At 67.7% G+C, this 18,145-nt stretch overlaps 1 protein-coding gene across 15 annotated transcripts in view; it reads left to right on the top strand.

Moving 5' to 3' along the window:
• LOC141957208 (plectin-like) overlaps positions 1 to 12,897 on the top strand; it is a 50,758-nt gene extending 37,861 nt beyond the window's left edge. For 14 of the 15 annotated variants that reach the window (XM_074898261.1, XM_074898257.1, XM_074898260.1 and 11 more), the window contains 5 exons: positions 371 to 454; positions 566 to 670; positions 900 to 998; positions 2,317 to 5,697; positions 6,401 to 12,897. In XM_074898261.1, coding sequence (XP_074754362.1) covers positions 371 to 454; positions 566 to 670; positions 900 to 998; positions 2,317 to 5,697; positions 6,401 to 12,727 — 9,996 coding nt within the window. In that variant the 3' untranslated portion in view covers positions 12,728 to 12,897. The remainder of the gene's footprint in view (positions 1 to 370; positions 455 to 565; positions 671 to 899; positions 999 to 2,316; positions 5,698 to 6,400) is intronic. The other variant, XM_074898270.1, reaches the window with a different exon arrangement.
• The last annotated feature ends 5,248 nt before the right edge of the window (positions 12,898 to 18,145 follow it).

The following is an 18,145-nucleotide window of genomic DNA, read 5'->3' as shown; positions in this document are numbered from 1 at the left end:
CAGAGGAGGCTGAGGGGAGACCTCCTGGCCCTCTGCAACTCCCTGCCAGGAGGGGGCAGAGAGGGGGGATGAGTCTCTGGAGCCAAGGCCCCAGCGCCAGGCCCCGAGGGAATGGCCTCAAGCTGCCCAGGGCAGGGTCAGGCTGGCTCTGAGGAAGGATTTCTGTGCAGAAGGGGCTGTTGGGCGTTGGAATGGGCTGCCCAGGGCAGGGGGGAGTCCTCGGGATCCCTGGAGGGGTTGAAGAGTCGGGCTGAGCCAGCGCTGAGGGATCTGGGGGAGTTGGAAGGGTCGGGGGGGGTCATGGTTGGGCTGGAGGAGCTGCAAGGGCTTTTCCAGCTGAGATGATTCTGGGGTTCTGTGTTTCCCCCAGAAACTGCTGGAGGAGTGTGACCGCAACAAGGAGAAGGTGGAGGAGTGCCAGCGCTACGCCAAGCAGTACATCGATGCCATCAAGGTGGGCCCGTTGCGCTGGGCTGGCCTCCCTGCCGTGCCCAGGTGGCCCCGGGGGGCTTGGGGGGCTTGCGGGGGACCCTGGCCGGTGTGCTGAGGACCCCTCTCCCGGCAGGATTATGAGCTGCAGCTGGTGAGCTTCAAGGCGCAGGTGGAGCCCATGGCCTCGCCGGCCAAGAAGCCCAAAGTGCAGTCGGCATCCGACAGCATCATCCAGGAGGTGAGGGGGGGGCCCCCGGGGTGCCCAGCGGGTCTCCGCATGCAACCCAGCCCGGCAGCTCCGTCCCCAGCGGCCGGGGGCCACGGTGCTTTGCCCAAGGGGTGGGTAGGGTGGAGGGGTGGCGTGAGGGCTCGGCTCTGTCCGGCCCCGCCGCTGCTGTCGGGGCAGCGGGACTGGGGGGGCCGCGGGCGCGCTCCCTCCGCCCCGCTGAGCTGTGCCGTCTCCGCAGTACGTGGACCTGCGGACGCGGTACAGCGAGCTGACCACGCTCACCAGCCAGTACATCAAGTTCATCACGGAGACGCTGCGGCGGCTGGAGGAGGAGGAGGTAGGGGAGCGGCGCGCGGGGTAACGGCGGGGAACACAGTTCGTGGCGACTGCCGGCCCCCCCCCATCACTAACGCTGGCCCATGGCCTCTAACCCCGCTCTGATCCGGGCTCCCGGGACCGAAGGCGCCGGCTCTGGGCGCAGCCGGGAGGGCCGGCCCGCGACACCGCTGGGCTCTGGCGTGACTGGTGGTAGGAGGCACTTCCCAGATACACGGAGCGCAGTGGGCACCCGCCTTCCGCACGAGCCGGCGCGGCGGGACCGGCGCCCGCGGGTGTTCTCTCTCTCGGTGACCTCTCTAACTCTTGGTTTCTGCCCTCGGAAGCCGAGCCGCTTTGCCAGTGCTTTGTCTTGGGGGATGTTTGTGTTGGTGGGGATCTAATGGAGGGTAAAAAAAAACCAGGATGACTCTGGCAGCCCTGCACCAGGTACTCACTCTGCGCATGCCCCCCCTCCCCGTGGCGTCCCTCGGCCTCACCCCCGCCCGCCTGCAAGCCCCTCCTGCTCGCCGCGCTCCTGTCCTCCGCGAGCCGCTCGCCCTCTGCTCTCGCACCCCCCGCTGCGCTTTTTTGGGGTGTCACGAGGGGACCTGGCCCCACGGCGCGGGGTCCGGCTCACCCGCACACACGCTGACGGTGCCGAGTCGGGGCGGGACCCGGCCCGGCCGGAGCACACGGGCCGGAGCTGGGATCGCTCTCCTGCATGGCCGAGGCTTTCCCGGGCAGGAGAGCTCCGCCAGCCCCTCCCTCGGCCCCAGCTGCGCTCGGTCCCCGCGCTCTGGCTGAGTCTCTCCTGTCCCCGAGGTGGCAGCTCTCCGTGCTGGCCTCTCTCGCACCGGGAGCCCCGACGGGAGCATGGGGGAGCTGCCTGCTGCGGGGGGCAGGGGCAGGGCTGTCCCCGGAGGGCGGTGGGCACGGTGGTGGGCGTGCGAGCTGCTGGCATCCGTCTCCATCGCTTTGGGCTTTGCTGGCGCTCCGTTCCCTCTCTGTCGGTCTGTGGCCATCCCACTTTCCACGCTTGCCATCTCGGTGCTGTCGCCTGCCTGCCCGCCCGCGCTGTGCCGAGCGAGCCGCCGGTGGCCATGTGTCCCCCGTCTGCCGCACGTCTTCTGGAAGCTGGTGTCACCGCCTCCGGCTCGTGGGGAGGCCCAGGGACCCGAAGCCATTCCATGATCATCCTCCACCCCTCCGCCCCGGACCGCCCCATCTCTTGGGGGTGCGTGGTTGTGGCTGGCGTTGACGCCGCGGCTCGGTCGCATCCCTTGTGATTTCTCTCTCTCTCCCCTCTCTGTTTTCTCTGCACCCTCTTTCCCCTCCAGAAAGCCGCCGAGAAGCTGAAGGAGGAGGAGAGGAAGCGGCTGGCGGAGGTGGAGGCCCAGCTGGAGAAGCAGCGGCAGCTGGCCGAGGCCCACGCCAAAGCCAAGGCGCAGGCAGAGGCGGAGGCGCGGGAGCTGCAGCTCCGCATGCAGGAGGAGGTCACCCGGCGGGAGGTGGTGGCCGTGGACGCCGAGCAGCAGAAGCAGAACATCCAGCAGGAGCTGATGCAGCTGCGGCAGAACTCTGACCACCAGATCAAGTCCAAGGTCAAGCTCATCGAGGAGGCCGAGTACAACCGCAAGAAGGTGGAGGAGGAGATTCGGCTCATCCGCCTGCAGCTGGAGAGCACCGAGAAGCAGCGGGTGGGCGCCGAGACGGAGCTGCAGGAGCTGCGGGCACGCGCCGAGGATGCCGAGCGGCAGAAGAGGCAGGCGCAGGAGGAGGCCGAGCGCCTGCGCCGGCAGGTGAAGGAGGAGAGCCAGAAGAAGCGGGAGGCGGAGGAGGAGCTGAAGCGGAAGGTGCAGGCGGAGCGGGACGCGGCGCGGGAGAAGCAGAAGGCGGTGGCCGACCTGGAGAAGCTGCGGCTGCAGGCCGAGGAGGCCGAGCGGCGCATGCGGCAGGCGGAGGCCGAGAAGGAGCGGCAGATCCAGGTGGCCCAGGAGGTGGCCCAGCGCAGCGCTGAGGCCGAGCTGCAGAGCAAGCGGCTGTCCTTCGCCGAGAAGACGGCGCAGCTGGAGCTGTCGCTGCAGCAGGAGCACATCACCGTGGCCCACCTGCAGGAGGAGGCCGAGCGGCTGAAGAAGCAGCAGCTGGAGGCTGAGCAGTTGCGGGAGGAGGCCGAGAAGGAGCTGGAACGCTGGCGGCAGAAGGCCAACGAGGCACTGCGGCTGCGGCTGCAGGCGGAGGAGGTGGCCCACAAGAAGACTCTGGCGCAGGAGGAGGCGGAGAAGCAGAAGGAGGATGCGGAGCGGGAGGCCCGCAAGCGCGCCAAGGCGGAGGAGTCGGCCCTGCGGCAGAAGGAGCTGGCCGAGGAGGAGCTGGAGAAGCAGCGGGAGCTGGCGGAGGGCACGGCCCAGCAGAAGCTGGCGGCGGAGCAGGAGCTGATCCGGCTGAAGGCCGAGATGGACAACGGGGAGCAGCAACGGCTGCTCCTGGAGGAGGAGCTCTTCCGGCTGAAGAAGGAGGTGAGCGAGGCCATCCAGAAGAGGAAGGAGGTGGAGGAGGAGCTGGCCAAGCTGCGGGCCGAGATGGAGATCCTGCTGGAGAGCAAGGCCAAGACGGAGGAGGAGTCACGCTCCACCAGCGAGAAGTCCAAGCAGCGGCTGGAGGCCGAGGCCAGCAAGCTGCGGGAGCTGGCCGAGGAGGCTGCCCGGCTGCGGGCCCTCTCCGAAGAGGCCAAGAGGCAGCGGCAGCTGGCGGAGGAGGAGGCCGGGCGGCAGCGGGCCGAGGCCGAGCGCATCCTGAAGGAGAAGCTGGCGGCCATCAACGAGGCCTCGCGGCTGAAGGCGGAGGCGGAGATCGCCCTGAAGGAGAAGGAGGCGGAGAACGAGCGGCTGCGGCGGCTGGCGGAGGACGAGGCCTACCAGCGCAAGCTGCTGGAGGAGCAGGCGGCCCAGCACAAGCAGGACATCGAGGAGAAGATCGCCCTGCTGAAGCGCTCCTCGGAGAGCGAGCTGGAGCGGCAGAAGGGCCTGGTGGAGGACACGCTACGGCAGCGGCGGCAGGTGGAGGAGGAGATCCGCGCCCTCAAGGCCAGCTTCGAGAAGGCCTCGGCAGGCAAGACCGACCTGGAGCGGGAGCTGAGCCGCATCCGCGGGGAGGCGGAGGAGGTGCAGCGCAGCCGGGAGCAGGCCGAGCGCGAGGCCGAGCGGCAGCGGGCGCTGGCGCTGGAGGAGGAAGGCCGCCGGCGGGAGGCCGAGGAGAAGGTGCAGGCCATCCTGGTGGCCGAGGAGGAGGCCGGGCGGCAGCGGCGGCTGGCCCTGGAGGAGGTGGAGCGGCTGAAGGCCATGGTGGAGGAGGCCAGGCGGCAGAAGGAGCTGGCGGAGAAGGAGTCGGAGCGGCAGATCCAGCTGGCGCGGGAAGCGGCGCAGAAGCGGATTGCGGCGGAGGAGAAGGCCCACCTGGCCGCCGTGCAGCAGAAGGAGCAGGAGCTGCTGCAGACGCGGCAGCAGGAGCAGAGCCTCCTGGACCGGCTGCGGGAGGAGGCCGAGCGGGCCCGGCGGGCGGCTGAGGAGGCCGAGTTCGCCCGCAGCAAGGCCGAGCAGGACGCCAGCCTCTCCCGGCAGCGCGTGGAGGAGGCTGAGCGGCTGAAGCAGCGGGCAGAGGAGGAGGCGCAGGCCAAGGCGCAGGCGCAGGCAGACGCAGAGAAGCTGCGGAAGGAGGCCGAGCTGGAGGCTGCCAAGCGGGCGCAGGCGGAGCAGGCGGCCCTGCGGCAGAAGCAGCTGGCGGACGCTGAGATGGAGAAGCACAAGAAGTTCGCCGAGCAGACGCTGCGGCAGAAGGCGCAGGTGGAGCAGGAGCTGACCAAGGTGAAGCTGCAGCTGGACGAGACGGACCACCAGAAGGGCATCCTGGACGAGGAGCTGCAGCGCCTGAAGGAGGAGGTGACCGACGCCGTCCGGCAGAAGGCCCAGGTGGAGGAGGAGCTCTTCAAGGTCCGGGTGCAGATGGAGGAGCTGGCGAAGCTGAAGAACCGGATCGAGGAGGAGAACAAGGCGCTGATCCTCAAGGACAAGGACAACACGCAGAAGTTCCTGGCGGAGGAGGCCGAGAAGATGAAGCAGGTGGCGGAGGAGGTGGCCCGGCTCAGCGTGGAGGCCCAGGAGGCCGCCCGCATGCGGAAGCTGGCCGAGGACGACCTGGCGCAGCAGCGGGTGCTGGCAGAGAAGATGCTGAAGGAGAAGATGCAGGCGGTGCAGGAGGCCACGCGGCTGAAGGCCGAGGCGGAGGTGCTGCAGAAGCAGAAGGACCTGGCGCAGGAGCACGCCAAGCGGCTGCAGGAGGACAAGGAGCAGATGCAGCAGCGCCTGGCCGAGGAGACCGAGGGCTTCCAGAAAACCCTGGAGGCCGAGCGCCGGCGGCAGCTGGAGATCACGGCCGAGGCCGAGCGCCTCAAGCTGCACGTGGCAGAGATGAGCATGGCCCAGGCCAAGGCCGAGGAGGAAGCCAAGCGGTTCAAGAAGCAGGCGGAGGAGATCAGCGAAAGGCTGCACGAGACCGAGCTGGCCACGCAGGAGAAGATGACGCTGGTGCACACCCTGGAGATCCAGCGGCACCAGAGCGACCAGGACGCTGAGAAGCTGCGGAGGGCCATCGCCGACCTGGAGCAGGAGAAGGAGAAGCTGAAGCAGGAGGCGGCGCTGCTGCAGCAGAAGGCAGAGGAGGTACTGGGTGACGGGTCCCCCTTAGCGGTGGTGGCATGCAGGGAGCCCTTCCCTCTCCCCGGCCGCCCCTCGCCGTGTCCTGGCTCCGGGCGCCGTGCCGGCCAGTCCCCGAGGACCGTCATTGCTCCACCGGGCGCAGAGCTGCCAGCACCCTCCAGGAGGCGGAGGTGTCACTCAGTCTCCCCTCACCCCCTCAGCATCCATCTCCCTCTGCCCGGGGGGGTCACAGCGAGCGGCTGCTGGGGGGGCAGGACCCCCAGGTGCGGGTTGGGGACACGTGCAGAGGCAGCAGCGCCGCAGAGCCTGCGGGGAGGTGTCGGAGCGGGACCTGCCCCCCACTGCGGCGGCAGGAGCCATGATCCCCACCACCCGTGGGCTTCTCGGCCCCGTGGCACCTCCTGCCTTAGTCCCCTCCGTAGCCAAGAGCTGCCCCCAGCTCCAACACCAGCAGGGGGTCCCCGCCCCTCGTGTCTCCTCCCCGCTTGCTGCACCCACGCCTTGTTTGCTGTGGCTCCCTAACCCCAGCTCTGCTCCCGTAACGCTTCACCGCCGAGGCGGAGCCGTCGGGTCGCTCTGCACCCCCCGCAGTCCAGTGCCACCCCTCCTGCCCATCCTCCTGCCCCCCATACCCCTGTGCTGCCCCCCTGATGCTGCCCCCCAGGCAGAGGCTGCTCTGACTCTACTGTCCTCTCTCCCACCCCAGATGCAGGTGGCCCAGCAGGCGCAGCTCCGCCAGGAGACGCAGCTCCTCCAACAGACCTTCCTGACGGAGAAGGATGCGCTGCTGCAGAAGGAGAAGTTCATCGAGGAGGAGAAAACGAAGCTGGAGAAGCTCTTTAAAGACGAGGTGAACAAAGCCCAGAACCTGAAGATGGAGCAGGAGCGGCAGCAGAAGGAGATGGAGCAGGAGAAGCAGCAGTTGAAGGCCATGCTGGATGAAGCCCAGAAGCACCAGAAAGAAGCGGAGGAAAACGTCCGGCACAAGCAGGAGGAGCTGCAACAGCTGGAGAAGCAGCGGCAGCAGCAGGAGAAACTGCTGGAAGAGGAGAACAAGAAGCTGAGGGAGAGGCTGGAGCAGATGCAGGAGGAGTACAAGGCCGCCCTGGCCCAGACGCGGGAGATCATGATCCAGACAGACGACCTGCCCCAGGAGGCGGCGGTGACAGCGGCGCAGCTGCAGGAGAGCAAAGCGGTGCCCAACGGCAGGGACGCGGTGGACGGCTTCGCCCAGAACGGGGAGCCCGAGTTCGCCTTCGAGGGCATCCGCCAGAAGGTGTCCGCGGAGAAGCTGGCCGACGCCGGCATTCTGAGCAAGGAGAGCTTCGAGAAGCTGGCGAAGGGCACGGTGAGCGTTGGCGAGCTCTCGCAGAGGGAGGACATCAAGAAGTACCTGCAGGGCAAGAGCAGCATCGCCGGTTTGTTGATCAAACCCACCAATCAGAAGATGAGCATCTACGAAGCCATGAAGAAGCAGCTGCTCAGCCCGGGCACCGCGCTCGTCCTCCTGGAAGCTCAGGCTGCCTCCGGCTTCATCATCGACCCCGTGCGCAACGCCAGGCTCTCGGTGAACGAGGCTGTGAGGGAGGGGGTCATCGGGCCGGAGCTGCACAACAAGATGCTGTCGGCTGAACGGGCGGTGACCGGCTACAAGGACCCTTACACGGGCGACAAGATCTCCCTCTTCCAGGCCATGAGGAAGGAGCTGATCGTCCGGGAGCACGGCATCCGCCTGCTCGAGGCCCAGATCGCCACCGGCGGCATCATCGACCCCGTGCACAGCCACCGCCTGCCTGTTGAAGCTGCCTACCAGCGCGGCTACTTTGACCAGGAGATGAACCAGGTCCTCTCCGACCCCAGCGACGACACCAAGGGCTTCTTTGACCCCAACACCCAGGAGAACCTCACCTACATGCAGCTCATGGAACGGTGCGTGACTGACCCAGAGACGGGGCTGTGCCTCCTGCCGCTCACCGACCAGGCAGCCAAAGCGCGGGAGCTGGTTTACACCGACAAAGAAGCAAAGGACGTCTTTAAGAAGGCCACGGTGACGGCACCGTTTGGCAAGTTCCAAGGGAAGACGGTGACCATCTGGGAGATCATCAACTCCGAATACTTCACTGAGGACCAAAAGCGGGACCTGATCCAGCAGTACAGGACCGGCAAGATCACAGTGGAGAAGATCATTAAGATCATCATCACGGTTGTGGAGGAGAGCGAGAAGAAGAGTCAGATGTGCTTCGAGGGCCTCCGGGCCCCTGTGCCTGCCGCTGAGCTGCTGGAAAGCAAAATCATCAACAAGGATCTCTACAACCAGCTGCACCAGGGCAAGAGGTCTGTGAAGGAGGTGGCGGAGATGGAGTCCGTGCGGCAGTACCTGAGGGGCACGGATGCCATTGCCGGCGTCCTGGTGGAGTCGACGGGCCAGAAGCTCAGTTTCTACGACGCCCTGAAGAGGAACCTGCTGAAGCCGGAGATCGCCCTGTCCCTGCTGGAAGCGCAGGCTGCCACCGGCTACATCCTCGACCCCGTGAGGAACAAGCTGCTCTCCGTCGACGAGGCAGTGAAGGCCGAGGTGGTGGGGCCGGAGTTTCATGAGAAGCTGCTGTCTGCCGAGAAGGCGGTGACTGGCTACAAGGATCCCTACACGGGCCAGACGGTTTCGCTTTTCCAAGCGCTCAAGAAGGGCCTCATCCCCAGCGACACCGGCGTCCGACTGCTGGACGCCCAGCTCGCCACCGGAGGCATCATCGATCCTGTGAACAGCCACCGGCTCCCGCTCGAGGTCGCCTACAAGCGCGGCTACTTGGACCCGGAGATAAAAGAGGCTCTGGCTGAGCTCCCCGGCGAGGCCAAGGCCTTCTACTGTCCCAACACCCAGGAGCACCTCAGCTACGCCCAGCTGCAGAGGAGCTGCCACCGCGACAAGCAGACAGGCTTCTGCCTGCTGCCGCTGTCAGACAGAGCCATCCAGGCGCAGCAGGAGGAGGTCTACACGGACAGCCAGGCGAAGGAGTGCTTCGACAAGGCGACCGTGGAGGTCCCAGTGGGCAGCCTCAAGGGCCAGACAATGACCATCTGGGAGCTGATCCACTCCGAGTACTTCACGGAGGAGCACAGGCGGGAGCTCCTCCGGCAGTACAAGACGGGCAAAGTGACCATTGAGAAGATCATCAAGATCGTGATCACCATCATCGAGGAGGCAGAGACCAAAAAGCAGGAGAAGCTGACGTTCAGCGGCCTGCGGGCACCTGTACCTGCCAGCGAGCTGGTGGAGTCCCGCGTCCTCAGCAAAGCCCAGTACGAGCAGCTGAAGGAGGGCAAGAAATCGGTGAAGGATCTCTCAGAGACAGATGCGGTGAGGAGGTTCCTGCATGGCGGCGACTGCATCGCTGGCGTCTATGTGGAGGCGACCAAGGAGAAGCTGAACATCTACGAGGCCATGAAGAGGAACCTGCTGAGGCCCAGCACCGCCGTGGTCCTCCTGGAGGCCCAGGCAGCGACCGGGTTCTTGATCGACGCTGTGAAGAACCGGAAACTGTATGTCAACGAGGCCGTGAAGGCTGGCGTGGTTGGGCCCGAACTGCACGAGAAGCTGCTGTCTGCCGAGAAAGCTGTGACTGGGTACAAGGACCCCTACTCGGGCAACACCATCTCCCTCTTCCAGGCCATGAAGAAGGGGCTCATCGTCAAGGAGCACGGCATCCGCCTGCTCGAGGCCCAGATCGCCACCGGCGGCATCATCGACCCCGTGCACAGCCACCGCCTGCCCGTGGAGGTGGCCTACCAGCGCGGCTACTTCGACCAGGAGATGAACCGAACCCTCTCCGACCCCAGCGACGACACCAAGGGCTTCTTCGACCCCAACACCCACGAGAACCTCACGTACCTGCAGCTGAAGGAGAAGTGCATCGAGGATCCCGAGACAGGCCTGTACCTGCTGCCTCTGCGGGAGCCCGAGAAGCCCACAGTGGTGGAGACCACCCAGGTGTACACAGAGGCGGAGACGCGGAAGGTGTTTGAGGAGACGCAGGTGGACATCCCCGTGGGCAGCAGGGCGGGCTCCTCAATGTCGCTGTGGGAGATCATGCACTCAGACCTGCTGCCCGAGGAGCAGCGGAAGCACCTCATGGAGGAGTTCCAGTCGGGCCGTGTGTCCAAGGAGCGCATGATCATCATCATCATTGAGATCATTGAGAAGACCGAGATCATCCGGCAGCAGAACCTCACGTCCTACGACTACGTCCGGCGCCGCATCACGGCCGAGGACCTCTACGAGGCCAAGATCATCTCTCTGGACATCTACAACCTGCTGAAGCAGGGCTCCAAAACCTTCCGGGAGCTCCTGGACGTGGAGACAGTCTGGAAGTACCTCTACGGGTCAGGTTGTGTGGCTGGCATCTACATCCCCTCTTCCAAGCAGAAGCTCAGCATCTACCAGGCGCTGAAGAAGGGGCTGATCAGCTCCGAAGTGGCCCGCTCCCTCCTGGAGGCCCAGGCTGCCACCGGGTTCATGATCGACCCTGCGAAGAACGAGATGCTGACTGTCGATGAAGCGGTCAGGAAAGGCGTGGTGGGGCCTGAAATCCACGACCGGCTCCTGTCGGCAGAGAGGGCCGTGACTGGTTACAGAGACCCATACAGCGAGCAGAAGATTTCCGTCTTCCAGGCCATGAAGAAAGATCTCATTCCCAGCGAAGAGGCCCTCAAGCTCCTGGACGCCCAGATAGCCACCGGTGGCGTCATCGACCCGCACCTGGGCTTCCACTTGCCCCTGGAGGTGGCCTCCCAGCGGGGCTTCATCAACAAGGACACGTACGACATGCTCTCCGAGCCCAGCGAGGTGCGGAGCTACGTGGACCCGTCTACAGAGGAGAAGCTCAGCTACACGCAGCTGCTGAAGCGGTGCCGGAAGGACGAGAAGAGCGGGCTCCTCCTGCTCCCGCTCTGCGACACGAGGAAGCTGACCTTCCGGGGGCTGAGGAAGCAGATCACCGTGGAGGAGCTGGTCCGTTCGCAGGTGATGGACGAAGCCACCGCCCAGCGCCTCCAGGAGGGCCTCACCTCCATTGAGGAGGTCTCCAAGAACCTGAAGAAGTTCCTGGAGGGCACCAGCTGTATCGCCGGTGTCTTTGTGGACTCCACGAAGGAGCGGCTGTCCGTGTACCAGGCCATGAAGAAGGGGATCATCAGGCCAGGCACTGCCTTCGAGCTCCTGGAGGCGCAGGCAGCCACGGGGTACGTGATCGACCCCATCAAGGGCCTCAAGCTGACGGTGGAGGAAGCTGTGCGGATGGGCATCGTGGGCCCTGAGTTCAAGGACAAGCTGCTCTCTGCCGAGAGGGCGGTCACCGGCTACCGGGATCCCTACTCGGGCAAGCTCATCTCCCTCTTCCAGGCCATGAAGAAGGGCCTGATCCTGAAGGACCACGGGATCCGCCTGCTCGAGGCCCAGATCGCGACGGGAGGCATCATCGACCCCGAGGAGAGCCACCGCCTGCCTGTGGAGATCGCCTACAAGAGGGGCCTCTTCGACGAGGAGATGAATGAGATCCTGCTGGACCCCAGCGACGACACCAAGGGCTTCTTCGACCCCAACACCGAGGAGAACCTCACCTACCTGCAGCTCATGGAGCGGTGCATCACTGACCCCGAGACCGGCCTCTGCCTCCTGCCCCTGAAGGAGAAGAAGCGGGAGAGGAAGACCTCCTCAAAGTCCTCCGTCCGCAAGCGCCGGGTGGTGATCGTCGACCCGGAGACGGGCAAGGAGATGTCCGTGTATGAAGCCTATCGCAAGGGCCTCATCGACCACCAGACCTACCTGGAGCTGTCGGAGCAGGAGTGCGAGTGGGAGGAGATCACCACCTCCTCCTCTGATGGCGTGGTGAAGTCCATGATCATCGACCGGCGCTCGGGGCGCCAGTACGACATCGACGACGCCATCAGCAAGGGCCTGATTGACCAGTCAGCCCTGGACCAGTACCGCTCGGGCACCCTCTCCATCACCGAGTTCGCGGACATGCTCTCCGGCAACATGAGCGGCTTCCGGTCGCGGTCGTCCTCTGTAGGATCCTCCTCCTCCTACACCGTCAGCCCGGCCCCCACGCGAACACAGATCTCCATGTGGAGCGACCCAACGGAGGAGACCGGGCCGGTGGCGGGCATCCTGGACACGGACACCCTGGAGAAGGTCTCCATCACCGAGGCCATGCGCCGCAACCTCGTGGATAACATCACGGGGCAGAGGCTGCTGGAAGCCCAGGCCTGCACCGGCGGCATCATCGACCCCAACACCGGGGACAAGTGCTCCGTCGCTGACGCGGTGAACAAGGGCCTGGTCGACAAGATTATGGTGGACCGCATCAACCTGGCACAGAAGGCCTTCTACGGCTTCGAGGACCCGCGGACCAAGACCAAGATGTCGGCAGCGCAGGCCCTGAAGAAGGGTTGGCTCTACTACGAGGCCGGGCAGCGGTTCCTGGAGGTGCAGTACCTGACAGGGGGCCTGATCGAGCCCGATGTCGAGGGCCGCGTCTCCCTGGACGAGGCGCTGCAGAAGGGCACCATCGACACGCGCACGGCCCAGAAGCTGCGGGACGTCAACACCTACTCCAAGTATCTCACCTGCCCCAAAACCAAGCTCAAGATCTCCTACAAGGACGCGATGGACCGAAGCATGATCGAGGACGGGACCGGCCTGCGGCTGCTCGAGGCCTCCTCCCAGTCCAGCAAGGGCTACTACAGCCCCTACAACGTCAGCAGCGCCGGCTCCACCTCCGGCTCCCGCTCAGGCTCCCGGACCGGCTCCCGCTCAGGCTCCCGGCGAGGCAGCTTCGATGCCACCGGCTCCGGCTTCTCCATGACCTTCTCTTCCTCCTCCTACTCTTCCTCGAGCTTCGGGCGCAGATACGCTGCTGGTCCCCTGAGCGCTGCAGCCGCCCTCGCCTCGTCCCTCCCGAGCGGGAGCTGCGGGCTGGAGGCGAGCGGGGAGCGCCCGGGGCTGTGCGGGGCCCCTCCGCTCCGTGTGGCCTGAAACCCACCGGCCCCTGCCCGAGGAACCCGCCGCCTCGCCCGCTCCGCATGTGCCAACGCTGCTGGCTAATCACTAGTATTATTTTTTTTTTTAATTTTTAAACTCCGTTCTTCTTCCAAAGCAGTGCCTAAAGTTTAACCAAAAAGACTAGACTAATATATTAATATATACGATTGTTCTGACAGTATTTGTATATTAAGAGGTGAGAGAGAACACACACTACCCTCCCGGCCCGGCCGCCCCCGGCTCCTGCCGCTCCTGCCCTCCGCAGAGCCGCCCAGCCCCACCCGGGCATGGCAAGGCAGAGCTGGAAAACAGGAGAAAAATTCCGTCTTTCCATCGAACCACTCCGCCACCCTTCGTAACTCACCCCGCTGGCTTCGCCCCCCCGCACCCTCAAGGAGGAGACGACCCTGTCCCTGCGGCCGGCGGGCCGGGGCAGGACTCCGCGGGCTCCCGCCGCTCGGCGCCAGACGGCCGCAGACGCTCCGCACCGGGACCCCTTCGCCCGCCCTCGGCGCGGGGGGGCGGCCGCCCCCCGGCACGTCCCCGCCACCGCGCCGTGGAGCCGGCGCCTCGACCGTAAGTGCCCGCTGGCGCCCGCCCCGTGCTTCCGCGCCGTGCGGAGGGACCTGCCGCCGCTTCGCCCGCCGCCGCCGCCGCCAGCCCGCCCGCTCCCCGGGATGCGCCCGCCGCGCTTGGCTCTCCCCGGCCCGCGGGGCTCGTGCCGCCGGTAGCCGGCGGCCGGCCACTGCCTGCCTGCCTGCCCGTCTGTCTGTCTGTCTGTCTGTCCGTCTGCCTCTCCGTGTATCTGGGAAGTGCTCCGCACAAGGTCGATTTCTTAACACTGATGTGGCTTTAACGAATTGACAGGCCTCCGCCAGAGCCCACGCTCGGCAGAGCCGGCGCTGCCAGAACCAGCCCGGCTCCGCGTGCGGTGCCTGCGCCCGGACCCCGGCGCTGCCCGGGGGCTCTCCAGACTCTCCCGAGGGGCATGGAGGCCGCGGGACCCCCCGAGCAGAGGGAGGGTCGCGGGTTGCTGCAGCAAATTGCTGTGCCCTCTTGTTAGGAAAAAAAAAAAAGGCGCATCTCTAAAACCAGACTCCTTTGGGTCCTCGTGGTGATCCCTTCCTGCCGCTTCCCCTTCCCTCCACCCGCAGTAACGCGCTCTCTCTCTGGCAGACGTCTTTTTCCAGTCCCGCCAAAGACGTCCCGGTGCCGCTGGGCCAGTTCCTCAGCTGGGTCTCCGACGTCAGCAGGTCGTGGATGGGCTCGCGGGGAGCCCGGGACGCGGCGGCGGCTCCTCGGCCGCGCTCACCGGCGCAGGTAACGCCGACCTTCCCGCTCTGCTCCCCCCACCCTGCGGTCGCGGGTCGGGGCTTTAGCTGGGCGCAGCGTTCTCGGGGCTCGGGTGAGCCACGATGCCCCGTGGGGGCCGTTTTTGGGGAGCGGTTGCCCGTGGCGGAGTTGGGGCGGCTGGCGCGGGGCGGGCGCGCGCGGCGCTGCCGGCTGGGCTCGATGGCTTCACCTCCCGGAGCAGCCTCCCTGTCTCATCCCATCTTTTCTGTTCGCTTTGTTGTAGTGTGGCTGGATGTCCATCCCAACTCCCCTCACCGCTGCCACGGAGCCCGTACCCCCGGCCCGGGGCGAGGGGCACCGCGCTCGAGGACGCTGGGACAGGCCCCCTCTCCCTTTGCCAGAGTCCCCGGGCAGAGACCGGGGGTCGCACCGCCCGCACACGGGGGCTGCCCCGCGGCACCGGAGCCCCCTGGCCAGCAGTGGGGTGCCCCGGCCCCCCGCGCTCGGCCCGACCGGCCCCGGCCCCCCCAGCGGCGCCCACGCGGCCGCCGGGCCCTGCCCTCGCCCCCCGCCCGGGGTGCGCCCCCTCCTCCCCGGGGACGGTCTCCCGGCACGGTGCCACGGCTACGCCCGCGGATCTCCACAGCACCTCTCCTCCTTCCCGCCTGCTCTCATCTGCCACGTGTAAACAGAGTCATGTTATTCCTCAGCGTTCGTTGTTATTATTCTTCTTCTTCTCATTATTCAGTTTTGCTTTTGCATGACATGCTGATGTGGGCGACTGTGCCATACGCCACGTGCGCCGGGGCTCCCGCTCCCTCGGGGCCCCGCGCTCCCCTGATTTCCCAGTCATTTCTCATCAGGGCAGCAGGGGCTGATCAATAATCCAAAAGCATCTCTTTTTGGGGGCAAAAACACTAAAAAAAACCTAACCTGTATATACTGAGAAGTGTTTGTAAAACATGCAGTATGGACCCATGGCTCTCCCCAGCGAGGTCAGTAAAAGCGATCCTAAAACCAGCCGGCAGCTCCGCGTGGTCTGTTCGCCCTCGTGGCTCCTCGCCCGTGGCCGCGGGTCGCGGTGGAGCGGGCCGGGGGGCACCGGGGGTCCGGCCAGCCCCCGGTGTGAACGTGGCATCGCCGCGGCCCCGCTCTCGGCCCTGGGGTCGGGTCTCTGCGGAGATGAGCGGGGGTCTCCGCGCCAGCAGGCAGCCCCGGCAAGTTTGGGAGACACCGTCGCGGCCGGACGCCCGCTCGGGGGGGTCCGTGGCGCTGGCTGGGGCCACCAGAGCCACACGGGACCCTGCCGGGGCCGGGGGCTCTTCCCAGAGCTGCGGGACGGTGCCGGGAGCGGCCGAGTGTGCGGGGTGCAGCCCCCCGGGGCCGGCCGGGGCAGATGGCGGCAGCTTGGGAGCCCCGTTAATTGGTTGCGCGTCTGCAATTAGCGGCAGCGCGGCTGCCTGCAGCGGGACGCGGCCGTTGGAGGCAGCGGGAGCGGGGGGGCAGCATCCCCCGTGCCGGGGTGGTCACGGGCTGTGCCCATCACGGGGGGGGCGGGATGGGTCCCAGGGAGGGCAGCGAGGACAGGGCTGATGCAGGCTCCACCTCACTGCCCCCTCGGGTACCCCCTGTCCCCCCGCACCTTCCCGAGCCCCCCCAAGGCCGGACACCTCCTGAGCCAGCCGCGACCCTCTGTGCCCAGGGCTGAACCCTCCCCGTGAGCCAGAAGCCCCTCGGCTCCCTGGGTCCAGCTCCCCCTCGCCGGGTGAGGGACCCCCCAGCTCCTGGGCGACTCCCCCAGGCCCAGCCTTTGGGACCCCCCTTTCCCTTCTCGGGGCGGCCCCTCGTTTGCCCCGGCGCGTTGCCCGCAGACACGTGTGCCCTGAAACGTGCCAGGGGCCCACGTGTGCCACGGGCCGCCCCGGTTCGAGGGGCACTGCTCACCCCCGCGCCTTCTCTCCTCGGCCGGGACACGGTCGCCCCGTGCTCCCCGCTCCGAGGTGTCCTGGGCCGATTCAGGCCAGCTCATATGGCCGGAAAAGCCCAAACCCAGGATGTTCATCTCCCGCTGACCCCCGCGTCCTGCCTGACCCCCGCGAGGGCACCGGCTGTGCCAGGGCAGAGGGGCCTGATCCTTGGTTCGGGCTCAGTCCGTGGCTCGGAGGGGCACGGGGGCCGGGGCGAGCCGGAGGGGCCGGCAGGTCTGGCTGGCAGCGAGCAAGATCAGGGAGTGATCCCAGGTCAAAAAAAAAAGGGGTCGGGAAATGCAGGAACGGCCGCCCCGAGCAGCGGAGACCGAGCCGAGCCAAAACCCGCAGGTACCGGCGAGGGCCGCCAGGCCGGAGGTTGGGGGTGGCCCTGGCTGGTGGGGACGTGCCAGTCCCTGGCAGGGGACACAGTGACACCCCGAGACGTCTGCGCCCCCCCTCCCCACCCGCCCTCTGCTCTCCTTGCAGAAGCGCCGGGACGATGCCGACGATGCCGGGGAGAGCGTGGAAGGGTCGTCACCGGCCGGGGAGGAGATGGAGAGGTACGGGCACCGCTGGGCACCGCTGGGCACCGCGGGCCGGGCCTCTGCACCGCGACGAGGGGGGCTGGGGCCGATCCTGCACCACCCCGGGGTCCGGGCCAGCCGCCAGTACGGGGAGGGTGCAGGTCACCTGCCAAGAAACGGCCCCTCCGGGCGAGCAGGGGTGGGTGCTGCGGGCAGGGCTGCGGGCAGGGTGCGGGCAGATCCGCCGTGGCTGTGCGGCCCCGCAGCCCGGCCGTGCCCGGTCTCTCGGCAGAGCGTGGCGCTGGGGTGTGCGGCCGGAGGCGCTGGAGCAGCTGCTGGCCCTGCGGCGCTGGCTGGAGGCCCTGGAGCGGAGGTTGCCCGTCCTGCCGGAGCCCGGCCCGGCCCCGCAGGTAACGGCTGGCACCGGGCGCAGTGGCCGGCAGGACCCGGCCCACGTCATCACCGAGGCTGCTGAGGTTGTGGTGCCCCCGAAACAGTGGACGGTGCCCGGCCACGGCCGGTTTGGCACAGCCCCACCAGCCTGACGGTGACAGCGGTGGCATCGCGGCCTGGGCAGGGTCCTGTGTCCCCACCGACACCCCCGTCGGCTGCCGTGGGCTCGGGGCTGGTGGCTCCCGGTGCCGGTGGCATCGCCGGTGCTCTGGGCTCGGCCGTGTGCCACCGCACTGCTGTTGGGGGGGGCGCGCAGCCGCGTCCCCCCGCCCGGGCACGGCCGTGTCCCCGCTGTACAGCCCTCACGTGTCCTCCCGCCTGGCGCCGTGTCCGGCCGCGGCTCCCGCCACCCCGGCTGTGCCGAGTGGGGGCCGCCGCAGCCCCCCCGCCCCTTGCCGCCCCCCAAACCGTCCCTCGCCGGCTCCTTTTGTCGGGGCCCGGCGGCACGCGGGCCCCCGGCGCACGCATGGCAGCACAAACTGAAAGGGCCATTCACCGCCGCCGCGGCGCGGACAAAGCCGAGGCCGCGCCGAAACCCACCCGGCTCCCGGGATCTGAGGCGGCGGATTCCAGCCGCCCGCTCCCGCCCGGTGCCCGGCGCTGGGCTCGCTTGGCCCGGGGTGCCCGTGTCACCCCCCCCCCCGGTGCCCGGTGAGCCCCGGTGGGAGGCAGCCGGTGACGCCATGAAGGAGCCGGTTCGTCGCATGGGGGGCCTGGGGGGTCCCCAAGGCTCGTGCGTGCCCCCGCCGCCCCACAGCCCCCCCGGTGCTCAGCGCCGCCGGGCAGGCCCCGTTGATCTGGGGGTGCGCAGGAGCCCCCCCGAGGGTGCCGGGGGCCGCATCCAGCGCCGGGTGCGGAGCTCCTGGGTGCTCCTGAGCGGGGGGAGCCGGGGTCACGTTAATCCCCTGCGGCATCGAGCAGACAAAGCCCCCGGCCCCTCCACCTGCTTCCCTGCAGCACAGATCCCCCCCCCGACCCCCCCGAGGGGCACCCGCTCCTTTGGGGGGGGCGGACCCCCCACCCCGAGGGTCCCTCGCCGGGGGGGGGGCCGCTGTGCCGGAGCCGGGCTCAGGGAGGCCGAGGATGGGGCCCGCACCACGTGCACCACGGGCAGGAGCTGCCCCCCCCCGGCACCTCGGCGGCCCCTTGACCCCCCCGGGACCCTCCCACCC

This window comes from Athene noctua, chromosome 2 (genome assembly GCF_965140245.1).
Source record: "Athene noctua chromosome 2, bAthNoc1.hap1.1, whole genome shotgun sequence".
In the NCBI taxonomy this organism is placed as follows: Eukaryota; Metazoa; Chordata; class Aves; order Strigiformes; family Strigidae; genus Athene; species Athene noctua.
This window is presented reverse-complemented; position numbering and strand designations above follow the sequence as displayed.